General features: G+C 40.1%; 1 protein-coding gene across 2 annotated transcripts in view; it reads left to right on the top strand.

The window, feature by feature from the left end:
* fgfrl1b (fibroblast growth factor receptor like 1b) overlaps nt 1–20,065 on the top strand; it is a 40,815-nt gene extending 20,750 nt beyond the window's left edge. For both annotated transcript variants that reach the window (XM_077021031.1, XM_077021032.1), the window contains 3 exons: nt 741–1,019; nt 14,644–14,997; nt 17,215–20,065. In XM_077021031.1, the coding sequence (XP_076877146.1) occupies nt 741–1,019; nt 14,644–14,997; nt 17,215–17,597 (1,016 nt within the window). In that variant the 3' untranslated portion in view covers nt 17,598–20,065. The remainder of the gene's footprint in view (nt 1–740; nt 1,020–14,643; nt 14,998–17,214) is intronic.
* Nucleotides 20,066–27,443: the final 7,378 nt, after the last annotated feature.

Raw genomic sequence — 27,443 nt, forward strand, 5'->3', positions numbered from 1 at the left:
CTGGACTAGCATCAGCAAAAAAAATTTATATTAAAAAATAGAGCACGATCCTCCAATCGAAATCGCTCCTCAACGCTCTGCTCGGCGGAGGCGTTTATACTCGGCGATCGATCGCGATATAATACTTAATTTGTGTCCATTTACAACCAACCTCCGCTAACAATTTACACTCGCCACTACATATAGACTAATACCTAAAACAAGAAGACCCAGAAAGGTATTCTTTTTGCATGATTTTTGACTGAACAATTGGAGCAAGATGCAGGTGTTAAGGGCACTACTCACAATCTTACTACTTATTACTGCTTACTCCCAATGCAGTGTGTAAAATAAATATTTTTGCTGTTTACATTAATCTTTGCTGTTGTTTTGAAAGACTTGATTACCAAATACTGGACGTATACAGCTAGGTTCACATTTAGGCATGACATCTGTTACTTTCTAGCTAGCTAACACTAGTAGTCATGTAGATAATGGTGATCATCATTTTCTGGCTGACGCCGGTCACCACTATCTAACCCTAAACCTGGATTAGGGTTACGTAACACGTTCAATGTTACGTAGTGTAATGTTTCTCACTTACCTTCTTACTTGGATTAGTACTATATTTCATTACAATGGGGAAAACCTAATTGCTTTTCATTGTAAGTCATGCTGTTTTAATGTACTAACTACAAGTATCTGAAGTGAATTGTCTTCATAAGAGGTAAATACAGAATAAAGGTGCATTGTGTCCACAGAGAAGCCCCGTTTCAGCCAACCGACAAAGATGCGAAGGCGAGTTTTGGAGCAACCAGTGGGCAGTGCTGTGCGGCTGAAGTGTTCGGCTAGTGGCTTCCCCACACCGCTAATCACATGGTGGAAGGATCACGTGCAGCTGTCCCGGTCTGAGCGTGGTCTGCGCCCCCAGTGGACACTCGCGCTGAAGAACTTACAGCCTCAGGACAGCGGCCGTTACACCTGCCGCGTGTCCAACGTAGCTGGACACATCAATGCCACCTACAAGTTGGACGTTATTGGTGAGTCATAGTGTTGGTTAATGGACAATGAATGTGCGTCTAGCTGTAGATGCATATTTGTAGATGCAGTTGTAGAAGATATTCTACAATTAGAATATCAAGTAATCACAATGACCCTTTTCTTTGTATAATAATCTGTACTTAATCTTTTTTTTGGCACAAAAAAGGGCAATACACAATAAAATTATTGTAACAATCATAACATGCAAAGACAACTTCAGTTTTTATATTAACACCCACACGTAGGAAATAAAAAAAATAATTAAATAATTTAATAGAAATAAGATGGAAGAAAAGAACCCCTAAAATGAACAATAGAGAATGAAGAGAATTATAGGGCAGGGGGATCCCCTATAATTAGATTAGATCCAGATTAAGGAAATAATAACCAGCAGTCAACCGGTACAAAGACAAGACGTATATAGACGAACAAACAACCCTCAGGTGAGACGGATCACGGGTCCCGCCCACCTGAAGGACGAACATCACGTGACCAAAAACAGGACCGCTGCTGCTGTAACCGGGGGCGACCGGCAGGGGGCCCCCCCACAACGTGACAGACAGGCACTGTGCAAAAAGTCAAAAATATTTTAAATAAAATATGCCTGCCTGAAAATTTAAAAACAATTTGCCACAGCAAACAACAAACAGCAAAAACATAAGTAAAGGTTCAAGTAACGGGGTCTAAAAAGCAAATAAAAACAAAAAATGTTTATAGGCCTACCTGCTGAGATGCACCGCGACGACACGACCGAAACAACGGCTGAACTGTTTTTTTTTTTTTCTCGCCTTACCCGTTTTAAATGGTATGCCATGTTAGTCGTGTGAAATGAAAGATGTTAGTGACATAACTTGCACTTTACTTTGTTTTATTCATCTTTATCTTTTTCAAAATACTCCCACACTGCAGGGTGTGATTTATTAATGTGTAGTAAGGAAGAAGCCTATTGTTAATGCACACACATCATTTAAAACTATTTATTAACAGAAATTAGGATGAAAACAAAGATATTTCATGTAACAACTAAAGCTTTGCAGCATCCTTGGGCACCCCCATGCAGTTAGAATGGTACATTCGACTATGACCAGAGCCGGCCCTGACCAATGTGGTGCCCTAGGCGAGGTTTTGGTTGGTGCCCCCTGCATCATCAATCATCGGGTTGATTGTATCACTATTAAAGAAACAAATAAAAAGCAAATGACTTAAATATTACTGTATAACAAGCAATAAATATAAAGGTGTTGCACAAAAAATATTTTAAGTAGAATAAGAGAACAACTTTTAAATATTAATAATAAATAAATAAATAATATGAAAAAACATCTGCCACCAGTGCAAATCAGGGCAATTTGCCTACTGGAACATTGTTATTATTTCAAAAGTGTATCTGCAATGAACAGAGGAGCATATGTTTGTTTTAATATATATTTATTTTAAAACTTGCTGAGCTAAGCTAATAATAGCACCTACTAGGATTGGGCAGTATGATGACGGTATTGTAAAATTGTGGCAGTATATTAACCATGTGACGTGACGCAACGTGGCAAATATGTACTTTGGAAAATGGGGCATTTTAAGACACTTTGTGCATCCATTAAAAATATCTGGGTGGGGTCAGCAGTTGGAGCTCACTGATTGGTTATGGGATCACTACGATCATACAGAGGGGAAAAAGCCACATTTGACAATTGAGTGTTAGTTGTGAGTCAAGCGAGCTGGTTTCAAATAAAAACACCACTACTACAGATTGGCAACATTTTGGATTTGTTTCTAATAAAAATGAGAGCCAATGACTGTAGTATTAAAACACGTCCACACCACTGTTGTCTGTTGTCATCATCGCGTGTACTATGTGCAAAGTACCTACACAACTTCTGCATCATTTAACCACCAATTGCCAGTCAGTTAGAAGTCCAAACATCTCAATTCATTCACAAATGCCAGCAAATTATTAATAGCTGAACACTTATTTATTATAAACATCATGTGATTTCATCCTTTCCGCTTGTAAAACCTCACGGTAGTGCTGGCTAGGAGCTGCTATCTAGCTAGCACATGAGCTAAAAGCTCACGAGACACCAACCACGCAGAACTGACGTACAAGGACCAGCGAGATGGGTTCCAATCTGAACCTGAGCACAATTTTGAGGAACCTTTTGTCTTCAATTGACAATTTACGCTTTTCCTCAGATGTACAGTTGTGATCAAATTTATTCAACCCCCACTGAAATAAAGTGTTTTGGCCAGTTTGACATTGATTTTGATCATTTCAGTCATCTTATTTACAATTATATCAAAGAGGCACTTATAAATTAGACAAACATAACATAATATTTATGATGGAATAACCACAAATGTCTTTACTGTGCTCACATCATTATCAGTTTTATTCAACCCCCTAGTGACATTATTTTTTAGTACTTAGTACAACATCCTTTTCCAGTTATGACAGCTTTCAAGCGTGAAGCATAGCTTGACACAAGTGTCTTGCAGCGACCTATGGGTATCTTAGCCCATTCTTCATGGGCAAAAGCCTCCAGTTCAGTCACATTCTTAGGCTTGCGCACTGCAACTGCCTTCTTTAGGTCCCACCAGAGGTTTTCAATTGGATTTAAGTCTGGTGATTGCGATGGCCACTCTAGAATGTTCCAGCCTTTCATGTTCAACCATGCTCTAGTGGACTTGGATGTGTGCTTCGGATCATTGTCCTGTTGGAAGGTCCAACGTCTCCCAAGCCGCAGGTTTGTGACTGACTCCATCACATTTTCCTCCAAGATCTCCTGGTACTGAAGGGAATTCATGGTACCCTGCACACGTTGAAGCTTTCCTGTACCATTAGAAGCAAAACAGCCCCAAAGCATAATTGACCCCCCGCCATGCTTCACAGTAGGCAAGGTGTTCTTTTGTTCATAAGCCTGGTTCTTCCTTCTCCAAACATAGCGCTGGTCCATTGTCCCAAACAGTTCTAATTTAGTTTCATCTGACCACAGTACACTGTCCCAAAACCTTTGTGGCTTGTCCACATGACTTTTGGCATACTGCAGTCGACTTTTCTTGTTCTTTGGAGTCAGCAAGGGGGTGCGTCTGGGCGTTCTGGCATGGAGGTCTTCGTTATGCAGTGCGCGCCTTATTGTCTGAGCTGAAACTTCAGTGCCCACATCTGACAGGTCTTTTTTCAGTTCCTTAGCAGTCACGCGGGGATTTTTCTCCACATTACGCTTCAGGTAGCGCACAGCAGTCGCGGTCAGGATCTTCTTTCTGCCACGACCAGGTAACGTTTCCACTGTGCCCTTTAACTTGAACTTGCGAATGATACTTCCGATAGTGTCTCTTGGAATATTTAACAACTTCGCAATCTTTTTATATCCATTGCCATTCTTGTGAAGAGCAATAACCTCTTCTCTTGTCTTCTGGGACCATTCTCTTGCCTTCACCATGCTTGGAAACACACCAGTAGATGTCTAGAAGGAGCTGAGTATCACAGTCCTTTTAAATCTGCCTAATTGGTGCTTATCATGCTTGATTGCTGCTCGTTGACATCCACAGATGTTTTCAATACCTGATGGAAAACACTGGAATGAACCTCTGTTCTTAGGAGTGGTAGTCGTAAAGGGGTTGAATAATTGTGTCAATGAAGAAATCACAAAAAGGCCATTTAATACTTTATGACAAAAAAAATTGATGCTATCTTAGTTGCATTTAGTTCTTTAACAAGTCCTTGTAAGATTTCATTATGAACACAATTACAAATGTGCACTGAATTCCATAAAACCCTTCGCAGCATTGGGGGTTGAATAAATTTGATCACAACTGTATCATTCAAGTAATGATTGTATTGCTTAATCAGCAATGTTTCAAGATTTGCTACAGAAATTCTATTAACAAAGGCAGATTGCCCTCTTAAGGGCCCATTGACTACCCATCCCAATAGGGTCCTCACAGCATAGGGTCCCTCACCTTGACTATTTATAATTTTCCAGGGTTCTATAACCTTTGGGGCGTTGGTTCCTATGAGCAGCTCAACATTGCTATCTATCTCTGGTATATTGACCTTTTTAAAATATGGCCATCTAATCAGATCCTGCTTTGTGTGTATGTTGTCTGCACTACTGGCATCTCCTTCTGTGTAAACACATCAGGTAACTGTACAAAATTGTCCTCATCCATGCCAGAAATCTCTAAACCGGAGACTACATATGTTGGTATTGACTTTTCCTGACTCATTGTTTGCAACAAAACATTTGTTTTCCTGCCTATAATATTCAGTTGGGACATTCTGTACAGAAAGTAGGCGTTCTGTACAGAAAGTAGTTGAACTACCAGGATCAATGAAAGCATACACTAGAATGACCTTTTCACCTTTACCTGCTTTAACTTTCACTGGCACTACTGAAGGTACACAACATGCACCATTACCGGCCCCATTATGCCCATATACTTTGGGATGCATCACTACAGTGTGGCTTGCTTCAGATTTGTCACTAATCTCTTGACACATTGGCTTTTGTCCTTCTTGCTCATTATGGAGGACACTGGGATGCTGCTTAGAACACACTACACAAATACATTTTGTCTACAATATCTGCTAATGTGTCCTTGCTGTAAGCAAATTCTTTTTTCCTTTTTCTCTTCCTAAATGTACTACAATCCTCCAAAAGGTGATTGCTACTACAAAGAGGACAGGAAATTACAGACTGACTACCTCTGTGTTGTATAGACTGAGAAGTACTAGCAGAAACAGTAGTCGCAAAACTGCTTCTACTAGACTTGGGCTTAGCTTTAACAGATACATTTTCTCTAACTCTAGGAAGCCTGTGCTGAATGTCCCCGTATACTGGATCTGAAAGAATCCATTCTTGCCTTTCCAAGAAAGCAACAAGGTCTGTAAATTGAGGTCTGCCTTTTGTTTCTCCTGGGACTCACACACATAAGAACGCCACCTTTGTCTAAGCATATATGGAAGTTTCATGACCAAGAGTTCCAAATTTGAGGACAGATTAATATTGTGAGAATACCTCATATCTTCCATTGCATTACAGCAGCTCCTCAAGAAAATCACAAAACCTTGTAGTGCTTGAGGGTCTTCAGTTTTAACTAGGGGTGGGACGCGATTAAAAAAATTAATCGAATTAATTAGAAACTTTGTAATTAATTAATCGCAATTTTAACTGATGACATTCATCATCACCCCATCAATCTCTAACTTTACACAGATCACCCTGTCACTTACACTCTTTACCTCCACTACGCTCTTACTAAACTCATCCTTCAGGATTACCCCTACTCCATTTCTCTTCCTGTCTACACCATGATAGAAGAGTTTGAAGCCACCACCAATGCTCCTGGCCTTGCTCCCCTTCCACTTGGTCTCCTGTACACACAGTATATCTATCTTCCTCCTCTCCATCGCATCAGCTAGCTCTCTCCCTTTACCTGTCATAGAGCCCACATTCAACATACCAACTCTAACCTCCACCTTCCTGCTCTGCCTCCTCTCCTTCAGCTTCAGAACCCTCTCCCCCCTCTCCTCCTCCTCCTTGTCCCAACAGTAGTCCAATTTCCGCTAATGCCCTGTTGGACAACAGCACCAGTGGTGGTCGTTGTTAAGGCTTCGACCGATCCGGTATGGAATTTCTTTCCATTTTTTTGATCCGCATCATTTGATTTGCCGCAGTTTTTACACCGGATGCCCTTCCTGACGCAACCCTCCCTATTTATCCGGGCTTGGGACCGGCACTAAAATACACTGGTGTGTGCACCCTAGTGGCTAGGTTCTAATTGGTTTTTATTTATGGCAGATGCTATTTGCACCCGGGTATATGCAGCAGTGTGTGTTATTTGCACCTGAATATATGCAGCAGTGTGTGCTATTTGCACCCGGGTATATGCAGCAGTGTGTGCTATTTGCACCCGGGTATATGCAGCAGTGTGTGCTATTTGCACCCAGGTATACGTAGCAGTGTGTACTATTTGCACCCGACATTTTGATTTATCAGAGATTAGTACTATTCTTTTGTGACAAAACACATTTTACTTACAAATTATTTTACAAGAGGTGAAGATACTTTTGTTTTGGGTTATAGGGTGGACCTCAGAGTTTGTTCTTATTGAATTTTGTTTTTCACTTGTGAGTCTCTTTGTTTTTCTTTACCATGCTCTTAGAATTTAAATAGCAATTTAATTATAGTAAGTCGCTTGCTGCTAATGGCAGTAATCACATGCTAAATACTACATTATAAGATACACTGCCAGTGATAAATGATAATGTTAAAACAAAATGTTACAAGTTATTATCTGTCTGTAGCACCCTCATATGTACACCATATTGTATGATGTATACAAATATTCTTCCTGCCAGTACATTATCAGCCCATTTAATTTAATTTCACAGAATGCAGAAGACAGATTTGACTTTTTTATTCATTTTTTTTCTGGATGGTTTGTACATTGTTTAAAGAAGTGAATTTAGGTTTTTATTATTTACATCATGTTTAAATAAATTTAAAAATTGTGCATTGGATGGTAGCCCTCTTCACTCCATAATCTCAGTGCTCTCTGGAATTTCTCACAACTGTCGAAGGAGTCTCCTTCACAAATGTTCTTTAGTTTTACTTCCTTCTTGGGAAAAAATACAAATATTTACGCAATAATACACGAGAGGGAGTGCTATAACGTGTAATATTGGCACTGCTGTGCTGCTGTCGTAGGCACGAGGCTGCAGGCCTGCAGACATTCATGTCTTTTGTGTGTATAGAAACAACACAAAAATAGAGAACAAAAAGACAAGATTATATAATTTTACACAAAACCCAAAAAATAAATGGGACAAAATTGTTTTTGTAAGATAGCAATGTGACTGTCACGTAGAGCTACGCCCCCCCTCTAACTGTCATTTCGGGTTCCTGCTCCTCGTGTATGTGTTGTTCCCTGCGTGTCTGTCTCCATGGTCCCCCGCCACGCCCGTGTCATCAGTGTCTTCACCTATGTCTAGTTTAGTTGTGTGTATTTATAGTCCCTGTGTTTCACATGTTGGTTATCGGTTGTTTTGTTCCAATTCGTTAGTTTGTGCTCTTGTTATTCATGCTCTTTGGTCTTTGTTCAGTGTTCTACGCTTCCTGATCTGTGAGTTCTACTCGTTTCGTTGCTTAGTCGTCTGTGTTTTCCGTTGCCTGATTGTCTAGTTTGTATGCGTTTACCCCGTGTTTGGTTTAAAGTGTTCGTTCGGTGTCTTAGTGCTTTGGGGTGGGTTTCCCGATAACGAACGATCTTGGAAAGTTACGAACAACTTTAAGAACGACGTAACTTTAAGAACGCCAAATTTACGAGTGTTTCCCAAAAGCCTTCATAGTCTCCAAATTTACGAACAAGTTCTAAATAGTTCTTAGTTGACTCCGCCTCTGCAGCTGCACTGGAAAATCTCTGCTAGTCGAAAACCGAACCACCGATTTACATAAATTTTTTCATTATTACGATGCAAAAGCATCATTGGCAAAATGACAATCATAAAAACTAACAATTAATAAGTGTAGAAATGTCAAGTATAAGGGAAAAAAATGAGAAGAACTGTAAAATTATTATCTTTGCAATTCTGACTGATCGTATATCAAGGGTATAAATAGGACACACAATTAACCTTTCACACCTCATTCAAAACCATGGCTAGCAAACAGAGGAAGCATCATTTTCTGGCGACGGGGCTGAGCCAAATGGTCGACAAAGTCGAAAAAACAGGCGTTTTATTTTCTAAAGCGCGAGGAAGTTCCTCGAATTCTCAAAAAAAAAACTGAGAAGATATTGCAAAGAATATCTGTGCCTGTAGTGGCATACAAAGATCGGGTGAGGAGATCAGAAAAAAGTGGCATGACTTTTCTAGTCAAGCCAAAAAAGGGGGGCAGAACAAAGAAAGGAGAGGGCTAAGACTGGTGGGGGTCAAATGTCCACAAGTGCCCTTACTGTAGAGGAGGAAAGGGCACTTGGGATACTGGGCCCCACAGCCACTCAAGGGATACCAGGGGGTATTGATATAGGTCTGGGTGAGATTCCCTCTACCCCACCTGAACCTGCATACCCAGGATGTAGCAGCAGTCCTGAGGTCTCTCCAGGGCTTTCCTGTGCTCAGGCCAGAGAGGGAGATCCTCCAGCAACGACTCCTCTAAATACCTGTGGGTGCAGTGTGGAGCTCATTGCACTGGAAAAAGAAAGGCTGCAGCTCAAAAGGGAAAAGCTCCTCCAAAAGGAGAGGCACCATCAGGAGCTGCTGGAACTGAAGAGGGCCAAACTTGACATCATGGCAAAGCAGCTGGCAGTAGCGGAGTACCAGACGAGCATCCTATTATATTGCCCTCTGAACAAGGTGATATACTTAACCAAGTAACAATAGTAAATGTGAATATACTTTACTGAATTTTCACTAAAACATCTATGAAATAACTCCCATTTTGTGGCACTGACATTAATGCATTTTCCTTCCAGATCCCAGTACTAGCACCACCAACACTGGGTAGGAGTTTTAGGGAAGATGAAAGACCTTTTTGTTTAATGAATTTTTATTTTTTATTTTTTGCACATGGTGTTTATTGAAAATAAAACTTGAACCACAACAAATGCCTCTGAGTGTATGTTTATAACAAAAATCGATCACCCACAGATCACTTATCCAAAGTATTTTATTTTTTGGTGTATCTAGGCAAAAACATTTTCTTGTAATTTGCCTTCGGTTGTCCAGGCCAGCCTGGTAAAGTCCTCTCCTTTCTCCTGGTAACTACCAGAATATTTATTTCCTCATCATCCTCCTCAGCTTCCTCTTCTTGAACATGTATGCCAGCTTGCACTGCAATGTTGTGCAGCATAGCACATACAACAATTACAGCACAGCTGCATTCTGGAGAAAACCGAAGGCCACTGGATGACTTGTGGAGGCACCGAAAACGCATTTTCCACATGCCCAAAGCTCTCTCGATCACATATCGTGTTCTGCTGTGTGCCATGTTGTATCTCTCCTCAGCCTCAGTCTGGGGATTTGATACAGGAGTGAGTATGTAGCTTCAGAGAGGATACCCACTGTCCGCTAGTAAATGTCCTCCATCAAATGCACCATCTCTAGCCATCTGACACACTCCAGAATTGGCCCAGATGAAGGAGTCATGAGTACTCCCAGGCCACTTTGCCACAATGTCCATAAAGAGGCCTTGGTGGTTACATATTACTTGGACATTCAGAGCAGAGAAGCCCTTTCAGCAAGTGTAGATTGGGCTCAAGAGGCTGGGAGTGTGTATGGAGATCAGAGTGCCGTCCACTGCACCAACAACTCCAGGAATGTTAGCAATTGTATGAAAACCAATTTTAGCTTCATATAATGCATCCCTAGTTCTTGGAAATTTGATGTATGCTGCTGCATGGCGAAACAATGCTTTGGTAACAGCATGTACACATTTAGGTACTGCAGCTTTGCTTAGTCCGTGTGCATCACCAACAGTCTGCAGAAACCCTCCTGTGGCATAAAATCAGAGGGCTGCCAGTAACTGCACCGTGTGTGTGTGTGTGTTTAAACAGGTACATGTGTATGTCCATGTGTTGGTGTACAATTGGTATGTTTGTTCATCTGTGAACAGACCGGCAACCACACGCAAGTTTGTGAGGGTTTAAAGATTGAGGGGGGTTATCCTTTTTTGTTTGTTCCGTGATATTGTTTAGTTTGTATCAATACCTTACTATGTCACGGTTAGTTTGGATTTAAACAGTTTTTGTACAATAACTGAAAATGTCTATAAATAAGAGTAAAAAAAAAAAATAAATACACACTGGCTATACCGAAGTTCACCTCTGACCTCCTGCAAAATCATGCAAAATCAGGGAGGAGCAAATATAAAAGCTTGCATCTCAGTCCTCTATCCAAATCATTCCTCATTGTGCCCTGAGTATACTGCAATCTGCATGCTCTCACTTTGAAAATGTCTTCTGGGAAAAGGTTTATTGTCAAAGATGTTTTGGAGCAGCTCTTGGACAGTGAAAGTGACTTAAAGGAGATTGTCTCCGAGACAGGACTGTGTTCAGGAGGACGCTGATGTTGAGGAATTCTCATCTGATGAGAATGAGTGTGTTGACCCTCCTGTTGTCCCTCAACCACCTGCAGACATGATCCCTTCCAAAAATAGAAAGATACTTTGGTCCCGTTCTCCACTGAAACAGCAGGGTGGACGTAGTGCTAGTAATATTATCAAAATGGTTCCAGGACCCACTAGATATGCAGTCAGCCATGATGACATCAAGTCATTATTCAAGCTCTTTGTAACGCCATTGATAAAAAAAAAATATTGTGCTTGGGATGACAGGTTTAGAGGGGAAGCGTGTATATGGGGACAGCTGGAAAGATTTGAATGTAGTTGACTTGGAAGCCTAGATTGGCTTGCTAATTTTGGCAGGAGTTTACAAAGGTGAAGCAACAGCAAGCCTTCAGAATGTTGAGACTGGAAGAGCAATATTTCCAGCCATCATGTCTCTGATGTCATTCCATCATTTGTCTCGTGTCATACGTTTTGATGACAAACAAACAACATTTACATTTACGGCATTTGGCAGACGCCCTTATCCAGAGCGACTTACATTTTTATCTCATTTTTATACAAGTGAGCAATTGAGGGTTAAGGGCTTTGCTCAGGGGCTCCTCAGTCATGGCCTCAGGTCTGGGACTCGAACCCACAAGCCTCCGGTCACAAGACCAGTTCCCTAACCACCAGGCCATGGTTGCTCAAACAAGGCAGGGCAGACGAGAATGTGTCAAACTTGCAGGAATAAGGGATGTGTGGGACAAGTGGGTGCAGCGTTTACCGCTGCTTTATAATCCAGGCCATGACCTGAGTGTCGATGAGTGCTTGGTTGCATTTTGTGGGCGCTGTCCATTCAGACACTATATGCCTAGCAAACCTGCGAAATATGGCACCAAAATATGGGCAGCATGTGACACAGTCCAGCTTTGCCTGGAATATGCAAGTGTACACGGCAAATCTGGTGAAGCACCATAAAAAATCAGGGCAAAAGGGTTGTGAATGATATGGCTGAAGGACTGCATGGCCATACCATTACGTGTGATCATTATTTCACGTCTAAAGCCTGGTTTATACTTTCGCGAGCGACCGTAGCGCGCAACTCCGCCCACCTCGCGCGACCCTGCGCGAGCGGTGTAGGCGTTTATACTTTCGCGAGCGTCGCTGCAGTGTTCTCCGAAACGATAGGTGGCGATAGGTGGCAGTGGAGAATAAAAAACCCATGCAAAACCGGTGAAAGAACATTTTTACCTGACCAGAGAGCGTATATATACACATCAGGCATCAAACGTAAATATGGCTTTGCAGTGTTGTCCGAAACGATACGTTAACAAATACGAGCCTCTTGTAATTCCAGGGCGAAACATGAGAACGTGAAGACGTTAAGATTGGGCGTTTTGAAAATAAACAACCATAAACTAATGTGATTAAAAAAAGCGAATTATTTCGATTCATTTCGAGTATATGTATAAATATTTAACTTAATTAAGTTTAACGTGCTGGGAAATATTGAAATGGACCTTTAAAGTGACGTACAAGTGCATTAATTCCACCTTGTATAGGTGTATGAACCCGGCAAACATGACTTTGTCCATCGCGCTGAAGCGCGGCGCGCGCGCGAAGTTACAAAATTCGAGAGGCCCTCGCGCACGGGCGGAGCCACAGCGATTACGTCATTTTCGCCGCACGGACCCTCGCGCCGCTCGCGGCGCATCGAGTATAAACCAGGCTTTACTCCCTGCGTGAGGAACTTCTCAAAAAGAAGGTTACAATGTTGGGGACAGTGAGAAAGAATAAACCAGAGCTTCCCTCTGAACGTCTTGCTGTCAAGAACAAGAAGGTAACATCACCTGTGTTTGCCTTCACAGATGAAGCAAGAAACGTGGCAGGTCTGTTCGACCCAAAACGATAAGACCAGCATAACCTTTTCAAACTGCAAAAAAATGTCTGCAAGGAGCATGCACATACACTCTGCACATCCTGTGTATAGTAGTGCAGACTAACAGCTTTACTGTGGACATAAAGAACTGTTTCATGTTTTGACTACTATCATGTTAACACTGTTTCACAAATGGGTGTATTTTCATGTTGTCATAACTTGTTTTCAAAGACTAAAAATTTACAGTGGGCATAAAAACCTTTAATATAATAAAAAAATAAAATAAAATCACTCCCACTGCAGGTCCCAAGCCCAGATAACAAAAGAGGAGAGGTGAGCGAGATCTTAAAGAAACTAACCACAAAAATATTACAAAAAATAGTAAATTAAAAATATGTAAATAAAGTTAAAAAATATGTAAATAAATGTTTATGAAGGCAAAGGGGGAGTCACCAACATTAATCAATATGGTCATTCTGTGAGAGTCATAAATGTGCTCTCAACCTGAAAGTTTTTCTATTGGTGGCGCTATAGTAAAGATCCTATCCATCATCACCAAAAGAAGACTTGTGGTCATTAATGTTGAGAAGTCAATTTGAGAAAATATATATGAAAAATTCAAGATAAATTCATTCTAATTTAAAGGTTTAGCTTGATGGTGGCGTTAGAGGACAGGTAAACTCACTGATTTTCAAGGGATTATTTATGTATTCGACAAATAAATGTGGTCAACAATATTCTGTAAATCATTTTCTGGAGGTAAATATTCAGTCAGATTGACCCAAAGGACGAAATGTATTATATTTGAGGACGATAAGAGGACGCTAAGATTGTTTTTATTTTTCTCTATCAGTGAGGCTACGTATTCTGAGCGTGTTTTAGTGAGTGCCCGTTTGTATTCAATAATGCTATCCTTCCAGGCACAGTGGAATACTTCCAATTTAGTAGATCGCCAGTTCTGCACTAATTTACGCACTATTAAGGTCCTTTGTTTTTAAAAAATCCACCTCTGTCTGCATTGCGAGCACATTATCAGAACATGTGGACAGAGTGTGTTGCATGTCTGAAACTGTCATTTTCAAAGTCGAGACCTTGTGGCACCTAATTCACAAATCATTTCCGTCCTCATCTCCTGCATCTCCACCTTAAGTGATTTCGACTCCAAAAGTTCAGCTTGTACAATTCGCTATGTTGGAGCTGTTTTTTCCATTGACGGGCTGGAACATCGCTCATCACAGACCGAGGGGTAATCAAAGCCAAGGGTCAAGGTTAACCTAGGGTTAAGGTCAGGGTTAACCTAGGGTTAGGATTAGCTGGAACATCACAGACCGAGGGGAAATCAAAGCCAATGATGTTCTCTGAAGAACAGGCCTTACCAGCAGCTGAGATTGTCCTGATTTCTTACTCTTTTTAGTAGCTTTTGGAGGCATGACAAGTGGTGATTAGCAACACCCTGCTTACTTAACATTCACAGTGGCTGATAGGTATGCAAATAAAAATTGCATTAAAAGCCCAAATTAAAACATTGCTCCACGGAAAATCCCCAACCCTTCATGCAACATGACAACCTGGAAACCTGTATGTTATTGTTAATGATGATCCTAGATCTTTTTTTTTGTCTGAATATTATGTTTCATAAGCAGTAAGATTCAGATATGCAGCCTCTATATAGACAGGACTGTCTCTTCTGGTTGTTTACAGAACGCACAAACTCCAAGCCTGTCCTGACAGGATCTCACCCAGTCAACACCACAGTGGAATTCGGAGGTGCAGCCTCTTTCCAGTGCAAGGTGCACAGTGACGTAAAACCTGTCATCCAGTGGCTAAAGCGTGTAGAGTCGAGCATGGAGGGTCACTCCAACTCCACCCTAGAGGTTGGGGGTCAACACTTCATGGTGTTGCCCACAGGAGGTGTCTGGTCCAGGCCTGATGGCTCCTACCTCAACAAGCTCGCCATCGTAAACGCCCGTGATGAAGATGCAGGAATGTACATCTGCCTCGGAGCAAACACGATGGGCTACAGTTTCCGCAGCGCCTACCTCACTGTACTTCCAGGTGTGTGTGTGTGTGTGTGTGTGTGAACGCGCGTGTGTACGAATGTGTATGTGTGTGTGTGTGTGTGTATTTATGTGCGTGTGCGCCTATGTGTGTGTGCGCGCGTGCGTGTGTGTATGTGTGTGTATATGTATGTGTGTGCGTGCGCAAGCATTTGTGTATGTGTGCACACATGTGCTTGTTTGCATGTACCTTTTGTCATTTGTCATTTGCTGCTTTTCCAAATGTTACAGTACATTAATAAGTTTCTAATGCTGAATAACCTTTTGAAAAAAAAGTATTTAGATTTTTACAGTTTTTCTCAGTCATTTCGGTTCATTTCTCACATCATGATTTACTTTGGCATCACAACTAGTGCATTTCTCAAAACAGTTAGTGCAAACAGCAAAACCCAATGAAATACCTGCAAACGCACATACTTCACTCAAAATTCTTTGTTTTAGCCTCAAAAGCAAATATTTAGGCCAGTCAATTTGTCAGTGCCATCAGAATATCTAGTCTGTGTGCCATTGCCTAAGAACAAGGCAGTCAAAATATACTTAGAAGTGTTGTCAGTGCAACTGTAAGTCACAGTCAGTGCAGACTGTATATTCTGATGGAAACTAGCTAAGCTTTTGATTTCAAGATTGCTGCACATTCTGTGGTATATCAAATACATGTTACACACATACAAACTTACACGGAACACAGTTACACATCACTGTATGTGGGAGACTGATAGCAAGAAATTGGACTATAATCAAATTTGTACAGCAATATTGTTTGGCTGTATTGTTCGCACTGCAATTTGTTGACAAAATCTGATTGAAATTCAGAAAAGACAGACAACTGACTGGAAAAACTGCAAAATTAGAAGCTTATTCTACACATTCAAAACAACCTGAGCACATACTGCCTCCTCTTATGTGAAAATGGAACCTCTGCTACCCCTATGAGCTATTCTTGATATCCTATATGGTATAAGAATCCAAAAATGCAAAACAAAAAAATTAATAACGTGTCAGAATTAGTCAATGTGCAGCATTACAGCGGAGAGCACATAACTGAATTACATACATGTTTTCTCTATGAAATGTTTTAATGACTGCAGACACAGTTGTTCTTCCAATATTCAGCTGCACCCAACGACCAGCTTCAGCCATTGTGACACCATGACTTACATGTAAAACATGGTCCACAATTGTTGCCCTTATTTTACTGTTTTGTCCCCTCAGCCTTACACCACACAGTCTTACCCCTCTACACCACAGTCTTGCTCCTCTTCTTGGCTGTTCAACCTGTACATGGCCTTGTCTTTCCATTATGAGACTTTGTGATACTGCAGTGTTTAGTGTCTATAAATGTTTGCCAATTACAGTAAAGGTCCAGTTCAATATTTCCCAGCACGATAAACTTAAATAAGTTAAATATTTATACATATACTCAAAATGATTCGAAATTATTCGCTTTTAATCACATTTATTTAATCAAAACACCCAATCTTAACGTCTTCACGTTCTCTCATGTTTCGTCCTGGAATTACAAGAGGCTCGTATTTGTTAATGTAATACAAGAGAACAGTTCAGTCAGACAGCTATTTGTTGTGAAACGAAGTAGTTGCAATTTCAAGCATTTTCAAGTACTTTAGCCTAAATTCCAGCACTTTTCAAACCTGAAACACAAAGCAACATTAAAATTTGTCATAAATGTTCCTTCCCCTGTTGTTGAGGGGTGTTTCTTTATACTACCACATATCGTTTCGGAGAACACTGCACGTGGAAAGTATAAACGGTTCTACCGTTCGCGTGAGGTGAGCGTAGTCACGCGCTACGATCACTCGCGACAGTATAAACCAGGCTTTAGAGATTTTTGCATATAATGACCTAGGCGATGACCTAAAGACTAAATGTTTTGGAGGGTAAGACAATTCAACAGACAATTCGTACAACACATTTTGATAAACATGACATAAGCAACTGATAATGTAAAAAACAACAGACCATTGTCCATGTCAATTTGCAAAATGCACAAAAGCATTTACAAAATGTTAAACACAATGAGAAATGCAATTATGATGTGTACAAGTGAGATATGGAGATATGGATATTGAATGAATAGTTTTGAGAATTTCAATTCTGATCTGAGAAATGAACCGAGTCGACTGAGAAAACCTGTAAAATGTGATTTTATAAAGCCTGCAGCTACTGAGTGTGTGTGTGTGCGTGTGTGTGTGTGTAGATCCCCAGGCTGAGAAACCCGTGTCTCCTCCCCACCTGAACTCTGGTCTCCCCTGGCCTCTGATTATTGGTATCCCAGCAGTGGCTCTCCTAATGATGGGCACCATAGTACTCTGGCTCTGCCACAGCCACCTCCGGCAGGGCCTCCCACGCAGGCCTGCACCCCAGCGGGACCATTCTGCCCAGGACAAACACCTGACCTCCCCTGGCAGCTGTAATCCTGATTTCCCCACTCAGAGGTACCTAGCTATGGGTGCAGCTGCCCTTGGAAGCCCCTCAAATATTTACTCCAAGGTGTATCCAGACATGCACACACATACACACACACACTCACATGCTCACCTGGATGGAAAAGTGCATCAGCATTTTCATTACAAGTGCTAACTGGCTACCCTCACATAGGCAATGGGTCTCTGCTCACAGAGACTGTAGACCAAGAACTTGAGTTTGAACTACTTTACCCACAAAAAGTGATGGAAATGTAGCTTGAAAATGCCATTTTCAAGTAGAGCAAAGATAAACATTCATGATACAGCCATTCTGACAGATCGGACACATTTATTTTGAACTCTCAGGATGGAAAAAGTCTGTATGTATATCTGTAATGGACATAAACCAGTGTGTTTTGCATTAGAATTGTCAAAATTGTACAATCACACATAAAATCAAATGCATCCGGACCTGAAAACTAAGCACACAATCAAAATGAACCCCAACCCTACTCCTAACCCTAACCGTAACCCTAACCAACCCCAACACAGGCAATATAAAGAGGCAAAACTCACAAAAAATGTATGTTACCAGAATTTTACAAAATGCCATACAAGAAAAATGCAGATGTGCTATACAAATGTTTGAATATTGTAATGTCTGATGAAATGATAAGAATAGATTCTGAAGTTCTGTTTACATATTCGTAACACACACTGTGGCGTTCATTATTTTCCCCCATTGTATTATTATTATTATTATTATTATTGTTATGTGGACTCTGCCCAGACTGGATCAGATCAGGAAACAAAAGCTGGCTGGGTGAAGAAAAGGAGAAATGATTTTCATCTATATTGCTAATCAGCTTTATTTTTCTAGTATTTTTCTGAGTGTTATTTTGCAGTGTCAGTGGCTCATGTGCACTATGCTGAAACAGAATAACAGTTACATTCACATTTACTTGCAATATTTGCAAAACATGTTTGCTTCAGAAATATTGTAGAAAATTATTAATTTTTGACCAGGTTTTGTGAAATAAGTTTATATATCACAGTCTGAAAACACACTAAAATATGCAGCAGGTTACTAACCCTAAACCCAATCCCTAACCCCTAACACCTAACCTTAACCACTCACCCCTAACCCTAAATCCTAAACCGTAACCTTTGCATGTGCAGTTTCCCTTGTCAGATCATATATGCACGTCCTGCTGCAGACATGATCGTTTTCTTAGGAGGTTCATGTAAGCCTGTTACAAGAATATTTTTGTAATAAATTTTTTTTTCTATATCTGAGTTTAATGTTTGACTCCGTTTTGATCAAGTTTGCATTTGTAGTGAGACTGAATCAACTGGCCACTGTACATACCAATGTTGATGTGCTCTACATTGTGTTGAACACTGTTTACCCTGAGAAATAAGAGCTATGGATTGGATGATTATTAATACTGGGTTAGGGTTTAAGAGTAGGGTTATACCTATGGAATTATGTACTCTACATTTGCAAAGGGATACACTGGCAGGCACATTTGACACTTCCTAACCCTAACCCTGGCTAAACTGATGAATAAGCTTTATTATTGTCCCTCTATGACAGAAATGCTCTTACTGAAGACATTAGATGGGTGTACTGCGCCATCTAGTGGCAAAGTTAAGATGTATCATCAGAAATGTCTGCACTCTAACCAGTACAAGCCTTTAGGCTTTCTTGCCAACAGTTCAGTATAACAGAGCTAGGGCCAAAATATTTAGATACAACAGACATAACGACCCTTGACCAACTCAACTCAGCTTTATTTATATAGCACTTTATAAACAGCCAAGGCTGTGCTAAAGTGCTGTACATAGGAATACAAACAATTAAAAGAACATAGCACAAGGTATGTAACCACCCGTGAATATAGCATGTTAAGAAATAATACAATATAAAAACTAGAAAAACCACTATCTGAGTAAAATATATATTTTGAAAATGTCCATATCTGAGTTAAATGACTTCAAGAGAGGATTGTTCCTTCTGTGGTGTCAAATAACACTTCACAGGTTTGTGTGATGAGTTTATACTTGGATTCCTCACTGTTATACTGGTTTAATGGTTCAGGTATTGATGTTTTAAGCAGGGCTCGGTTTTGGGAATAGGGTTCGGTTCCAATGTGGAAGCCAAGAAGCCAACAGTGATGCCGGAGCTTAAGTAAACATTATTTACTGTCTCTAAGCATTTAGTAAAGAAATTTATCCGTAGACTTCAATTAAATCTATCCGTAGACTTCAACTCGTACAAAATGCTGCTGCTCATGTTATCACCAAAACTCCCTCAATACAACACATCACCCCGGTCCTACAGCAGCTCCACTGGCTTCCCATACATTTCCGCATCCAGTTTAAAATCTTGCTTCTTACTTTTAAATCTATCCATAATTTGGCTCCCCCTTATCTCTCTGATCTTCTCCAAATTACCTCACACTCCCGTACCCTTAGATCCTCCTCTTCCATTCATATAACAGTTCCCACTGCTCGTCTTAGTACCATGGGCAGCAGAGCCTTCAGTCACTCTGCTCCTCAACTCTGGAACACGCTCCCACCTGACATCCGTAACAATCATTCTTTCACACATTTTAAAAGCAGACTTAAGACGCACTTTTCTAGATTCGCTTATATTACCTGCTTTTTTTTTTTTAAGTGTTGTTTTCTTGTGTGTACTACATTTTACTTGTATTTTATTGTGTGTACTGTGTCCTTGAGTGTCTAGAAAGGCACCTTGAAATAAAATGAATCATTATTAATTATTATTATTTACTAAGATTGAAGCATTTAGTAAAGAAATTAAGACACACCATCAGTAGTGTAACTCAGAATGAGTGTACCTCAGAATAATCAGTGTACCTCAGAATATGTTTCATCCTTCTAAAGACTACATCCTCCTCTGTGGCAGCTCATCTTGTGTTAGGGTTAGTGGTAGGTGGGGGATGGATGGATGGATGGGTTGGTTTGGTTGGTTGGTTGGTGTCTCTTTGTGTGTGTCTGTGTGTAACATCACAATTCATGTCAGGAGGAAGGAGGAGGTGTCCATGCAGCCAAGGCGGCACTCACGATGGCGAAGAACACTGCAAGGCAGTCAATGAACCCTTGAGGGAGGCGGTTCCAGGTGTATTGTTGACCTCTAAAGGTGAAGGTAAAAATCTGACAACAATCAGGATGCACTGCCACTGAGAAAACGGCAGAGCAAATGTTGATAACAGTAAAGTTACTATGTGATGCCGAAATGGTAGGTAAGTAAGTAAACTTTATTTATATAGCACTTTTCAGACAGAATCATCATAAAGTGCTGAACAAACATAACTAAGAACAAATCCCGGATAATACAATAATTAAAACACAATGAACAGTACTTAAAAGAAAGCCTGCCTAAATAAAAATGTCTTACTCCTATCGTGTTGTGGGTCAATTTGACCCTTTTCAAAGTTTGAAGATGTAGGAAAACTATTTAAAATAATTTTTTTCAGTATGAAACTTCTTCTGCTAGGGTTAATTAGTGTAATCAACATATTATATGAAAATAATTCATGTCAGTTATTTGCAACCACCCCCTGCATGTTTATATCACATAGATACCGTTCGGGTAAATTTGACCCTTTTTTAAATTTTTGACCCTTTAAAAAAAAAAATTATTTTTATTTTTTTTTTATTTGTGTGTGTCTATGTGTTTGTTTGTGTGTGTGTGTGTATGAGAGTGTGTGTATGAGAGTGTGTTTGTGTATGAGAGTGTGTTTGTGTATGTGTGTGTGTTTGTGTATGTGTGTGTGTGTGTGTGTATGTGTATGAGAGTGTGTGTGTATGTGTATGAGAGTGTGTGTGTATGTGTGTGTGTGTGTGTGTATGTGTGTGTGTGTGTGTGTGTGTGTGTGTGTGTGTGTTTTTGTGTGTCTGTATGTGTGTGTGTATAAGTGTATGAGAGTGTTGTGTGTGTTTGGTATCATAGTTTGAACATGGAAATTTTCACATTTTTATGAAAAAATTATTTTTTTATTATTTCTTCTTATGATTTATTTTTACGATCCTAATTGAACCATTACCTGTTACAAGTAAGGAACACCATTGCACTAAATATTGATAGAATAATTAGTAATGTAGTTAGTAATTAAATATTCACACTGTTAGAATTTTTGTGGTTTCAGACATCTTTTGAACAATTAAACATGCACCAGGGTTAAAGTGACCCTAAACATCACGGCTGTTTTACAAGAATGCACATAATAGGAGGGTTAAGATGTTTCTTCAAAGAGTCAGAAGAATCAGAGCAGCGAATGGACTGTGGTAGAGCGTTCCAGAGCTTTGGAGCCACCACCTGAAAAGCTTTGGCTCCACGAATTTTATAACGGGTTCGGGGTACAGCCAGCAGCATTTGATTTGAAGACCTCAAAGTCCTGGATGGACAGAGATGCTTCAAAAGATCTAATATATATTTGGGGGCCTGAACATGAAGCGCTCGGAAGGTTAAAATCAAAATTTTTAAATGACTCCTTAAGTGCACAGGTAACCAGTGCAGAGAGGCCAGAACAGGTGTAATATGGGCTGTCTTCCGGGACTTTGTTAACAGCCTCGCTGCAGTGTTCTGCACAGACTGAAGCCGAGCCAAGGAGGATTTATTAAGATGTATAAAAAGACTGTTACAGTAATCTAAACGAGAATAAATAAGTGTGAACAACCATCTCTAGTTCCTTTTGTGATACAAAAGACGTCAGTTTTGAAATGTTCCTTAAATGATAAAAACAGTTACGAAGGGGGTGTCACATGACCCATTGGAAGATGGCTGCCTGAGTTTTTGCTCCGCTCCGTTTACTCTTGTTTTTTTTACATTTTTCCTTTTAATATTTTTTGAATATACAATTTGGTTGTTAATGTGGTCTAACATGTCAGAGAGTCAGGATACGCGTGATTTCCCGCTGTTCTCGTCTTCTCGGTCGCTTAGAAATGCGAAAAAGAAACCGACCGACCACGAGGAACCACCACCGTCTGTTTCAGGGCCGCAAGACGCCCTGATAACCGAGAATCGCTCGATGGGCTCTCGGCTTGACGGCCGTTTGGACACCATCGATGGGCGGTTGGAAACTTTTAATGCTTCCCTCTCTACACTGTGTACAGCACTTTCTGATTTATCAGAAAAAGTGTCTTCAAATGAATCCAGGTTAACGGAAGCAGAGAACAGAATCTCGACTACTGAAGACACGACAATATCACACAGTAACCGACTGGACACACTGGATAAAAGATTGGAGCTGTTACAGGCTAAAATCGACGACCTGGAGAATCGCGGACGGTGTAAGAACATAAAAATTGTCGGCCTACCTGAAAAAGTGGAGGGCTCCGTACCCCTTGCCGACTTCTTACGCGCCATGCTACCGAAATGGCTCGACCTTCCCTCCGATTTCACTCCTGAAATCGAGCAAGCTCACAGGTCTCTCGCACCGCCTTCACCTGGACATGGTCCACCACGGAGTGTGTTACAGTTTTTGACGACTGCTAACGTGCGTTTGTCCAATCTGTAGTCACATTTTCAAAACTCCAAACACAGTGAACACAACATCAGTTTTCAGTGGCTATACTATTAGTTCAATTCATGTTGTTATGGCACAAAATGCAGTCATTTTACATGTTTTTATAATGCTTAAATTTTCTATACACACAAGGTTATCCAATAACAAAATTCTGGATCGTTTTTGTCTTATTTACAATTGCTTGTACACAGCATGCCAAAAATGAAAACCTAAGGTTCAAAACCTTAAATATCGTATAAAATGCCAAGTTCTGCAAAAACAAAGGCAGCTGAAAAGTTATTACTGTTGTACACATTTTTTGCACATATAGATAAATGAAGTATAGTATAAAATATATATATATTTATAAAAGGATATAAAATGAAGTACAGTAATGTACCGGGTCAGAGAGAAGCAAATATAACAATTTGTCCTGCAATCTCAAGTGCTGGTTTGGTCCTTCACAAATGCCAGATTGGTCCCTATAACAGTGACCTCCTTCTTTCGTTTTTGAATAAACTCTACCAACAACTTGTTCAAGAAGCAGAAAGGGAACAGGTGAGAGGAAACACGAGGACATTTGTGATGGGACGATGTAGCATTTTGTCATTCTCATGTCATCACAAAGAGTGATGTCCCTTTTTCTCCCGCCCTACTCGCCTTTCCTCAACCCCACTAAGGAACTTTTTTCAGTCTGGAGGTTGAAGGTGTATGATCATCGGCCCCATGACCAAATGTCCCTCCTGAATGCAATGGATCCCGGCTGCAGAGACATTTCAGCTGAAGACTGCCAGGGGTGAATAAGGCATACCAAGCTTTTCTTTCCCAGGTCCATGGCAAGGGCCAACATCAGATGTGATGTGGATGAAAACATGTGGCCAACTGCTGAAGGCCGTTTAGATTAGACCTAACAAGACTGTTCAGTTTTGTATTCTGTTTTTCCCCCTTGTGTGGCTTTTTTTGTATATGTGTATTTTTTTTGTATGTGTGGGACCATGGCTAATTATGTTTACAATTACGATAATTTTTTTTTGGGTTAGGCCACAATTTACAGTAATGTCCCTAATACAGTAAAATATACCCTTTACTGCAAAACTGTTACTGACTCATTTTTTTGTCTAATCTACATTCCATATAGTACCTAACAGTAAATATCACTCATTGTGTAGACAGTATGTTGCCAAAAATGTACATTTGAAAAAAAGTCCAAATGAAGCGGATTACAGTAAAAATGAACTGACTAAGAAAACAACAGATGTTACTGTAAAATGTCTTGTTTGCTGGGAGAGGGTAAAATATTACATGTAATACTGTTTCTGTATTGCCATCAAATGCTAGTTTTTTTACAGTGGTTGTGCAGTGATTGACTATGTTCATCTCGAAAAGAGAATATGTGCTAGTGTTTGAAAGAATGATTGGATACTGAACCAGGTTTGCTGTGTTTTAACAAAGTTGTTTGTATTGTGAAATGCAGAGTTGTTATTTAGTTAGGAAAATGTGCTTTTGAACACGATATTAACTATTTGGCTATTTGTGTGAGGTCAATGTGTTGCTGTGTTTAGAGTTTTGACAATGTATCACAAGTATTGGGAAATGCACGTTAGCAGTCGTCAAAAACTGTAATACGTTTTCTCCGTTATCCGGATAAAGAAACGGTTCTGCGGGCTGTGCTGCAGAAACGTGAAATAAAACACGAAGGGAACCATCTTCGATTCTACCAGGATCTTTCAGCTGAAATCCTCAGGAGATGCTGTGAGTTTACCGAGGTGAGGAAAGTATTCTCCAGCCACCTAATATACCGGGGATTCGCGTATCCTGCTAAGCTCCGGTGTGTCCATAACGGGAAGATCCGTCTGTTTACAACGGTAGAAGCAGCGAAAGATTTTCTGATCAACATGGAGAAAGATAAGTGACACTAATGTGGATGGACTTCACGTTTGACACAACCTTCTTTCGTGAACTTTAATAAGGGAAACATTTCACCCAGTTCTCATATTTATTCTCAGGATGTTTGTAAGATGGTTATCCGACGGTAGCCTAATTAAACTAACTTTTTTTTGTTATTACTATTATTATTTAATTTTTGTGAGATCTGGTTATTGGTCTAGAGTGAACTATCGGAGCAATGCTCGTTGTTTTTTTTTCTCTGCGCTTTGCGATACAAGCTCGACCATGGGGTGAAGTTTTTGCTTTTTTGTTTTGTTCTTAGTTTTTTGTTTGGCATTTAATGCCTTGTGGTTCTGGTGACCAAATTTTGACGAGCGTGTCCTGTCGTTTGGGGACAGGGCTGGGGACGGGGGGGAGGGGATGTTTGTGTTTTTTTCTGTTGTTGTTAAAATCTAAAATGGTTGCACTTGTGAAATTCTTTAAACTAAATACTGCACACTTTATTTTTGCAGTTACATCATGTTTGTTTACTTTTGAGATTGAACATGGATAGCTATCTTAATTGTATAACTTGGAACGTGAAAGGTTTGGGGCATGTTATTAAGAGGAAGAAGATTTAAACCTTTCTTAAGAGGGAGAGAGCATCGGTTGCCATGATTCAAGAAACTCATCCTTCAGATCTTGAACATTTAAAACTTAAGAGATTGGGTAGCACAAGTTTATTCTGCATCCTGTAAATCAAACCCAAGAAAACGTGGCGTGGCCATTCTAATTAACAAACATTTACCATTTGTATGTGAGAAACAGATAACTGACCCTGAAGGTAGATATGTTTTAATTTCAGGCTTACTGTTTGGACAACATATTACTATGCTCAACACTTATGCACCAAATGTGGATTGCTCTAAGTTTATGTCGGATATTATTCTGCTTTTTAATGAGAATCGTAAGAATTTGGGTATTATGGCTGGAGATTTCAATTGTACCCTAGATCATAATTTGGATAAATCCTCTGCCCCTTCAGCATATTTGAGATCTTCAGTAATACTTAATGAGACATGCAGGGAATCTGTATTGATTGATATTTGGCGGGAATTCAATCCTTTGGTCAGAGACTACACTTTCTATTCTAACCCTCATAACTCATATTCACACATCGACTACATCTTCATACCCAATAGTTTAATTCACCTTGTAACAGACACCAGGATAGGCACTATTGTCTTATCTGATCACGCACCAGTGTATATGCAAATTAAATTGGACACTCCAACTTATAATAACAGGACTTGGAGATTTAATTCCTCCCTGCTTAGTAATAGAGCATTTTGTGATTACATGCGTCAATGTATTCGTGAATTTTGGGAGGACAATAAGCTTTCCCCGGTGTCGCCTGCTGTAATATGGGATGCAGCCAAGGCAACAATCAGAGGCCATATTATTTCTTATTCTTCTTGATAAAAAAAAACTCACTCAAATACGGTTAAATCTGGAGGCAGAAGTTGCTCGATTGGAACAACTGCATAAATCATCTCCTGTACAGTCAAACTGGGTGTCATTATGCCAGGCAAGAGCCAAACTTAAACTGAACCACACAAATCACATACGAAAACTACTCCACTTCTCAAAACAAAAGTATTATGAACTGGGCAATAAATCAAGTAGTCTGCTTGCACATCAATTAAAGAAGGAACAAAGTGAGAGAGCTATTAAATCTTTAAAAAATAATGATGGTTCTATTAACTATGACCCTTTAGCTATAAATGGTTCCTTTAGAGAATTTTACCAGTCTCTCTATAAGTCCGAGAACACTGCGTCAGAGACAGACACCCTGCCACTTCTTAACAAAATCTCTCTTCATGTTACTTCAGAGGAAGACGGGGCCAGTCTAAATGCTCACTTCACTTTAGAGGAGATCTTTAAAGCTTTGCAGGTCATGCCCTCCAACAAATCGCCTGGCCCTGATGGTTACCCACCAGAGTTTTTTAAAACCTTTTGGCCGGAGCTCCACCCAATTTTAATACCCGCTTTTCATGACCTACTTGAAACTGGCTCAATACCTGAAACGTGGAAAACTGCAACAATTTGTCTAATCTTGAAAAAGGGCAAAGACCCCCAGGATTGTGCTTCTTACAGACAGACCAATTAGTCTAATAAATACTGACTGCAAAATTTTAGCTAAAGTATTGGCTCGCAGATTGGAAAAGGTTTTGCCAAAGTTAATTAAACCTGATCAAACTGGATTTGTGACTATGCGGTATGCCTCTGATAATATACACCATCTAATAAATATTGTGGACTTTGCTAATTCGTCCAAATCCCCTGCTCTTATTGTGTCGCTTGATGCGGAAAAAGCTTTTGACTGTGTGGAGTGGGCCTTTTTTTTGCCACACTTAAAAAATTCAATTTAGGATCAAATTTCATTGACTTAGTTAAACATTTATATTCTGACCCCCGGGCCACAGTTATAACTAATGGTCAAATTTCACAGCCTATACATGTCCAAAGAGGCACAAGACAAGGATGCCCTCTTTCGCCTCTCATTTTTTCTTTGTTCATTGAACCATTGGCAGAGCTTATAAGGACAGATGTCAACATTT

This window comes from Brachyhypopomus gauderio, chromosome 11 (genome assembly GCF_052324685.1).
Source record: "Brachyhypopomus gauderio isolate BG-103 chromosome 11, BGAUD_0.2, whole genome shotgun sequence".
In the NCBI taxonomy this organism is placed as follows: Eukaryota; Metazoa; Chordata; class Actinopteri; order Gymnotiformes; family Hypopomidae; genus Brachyhypopomus; species Brachyhypopomus gauderio.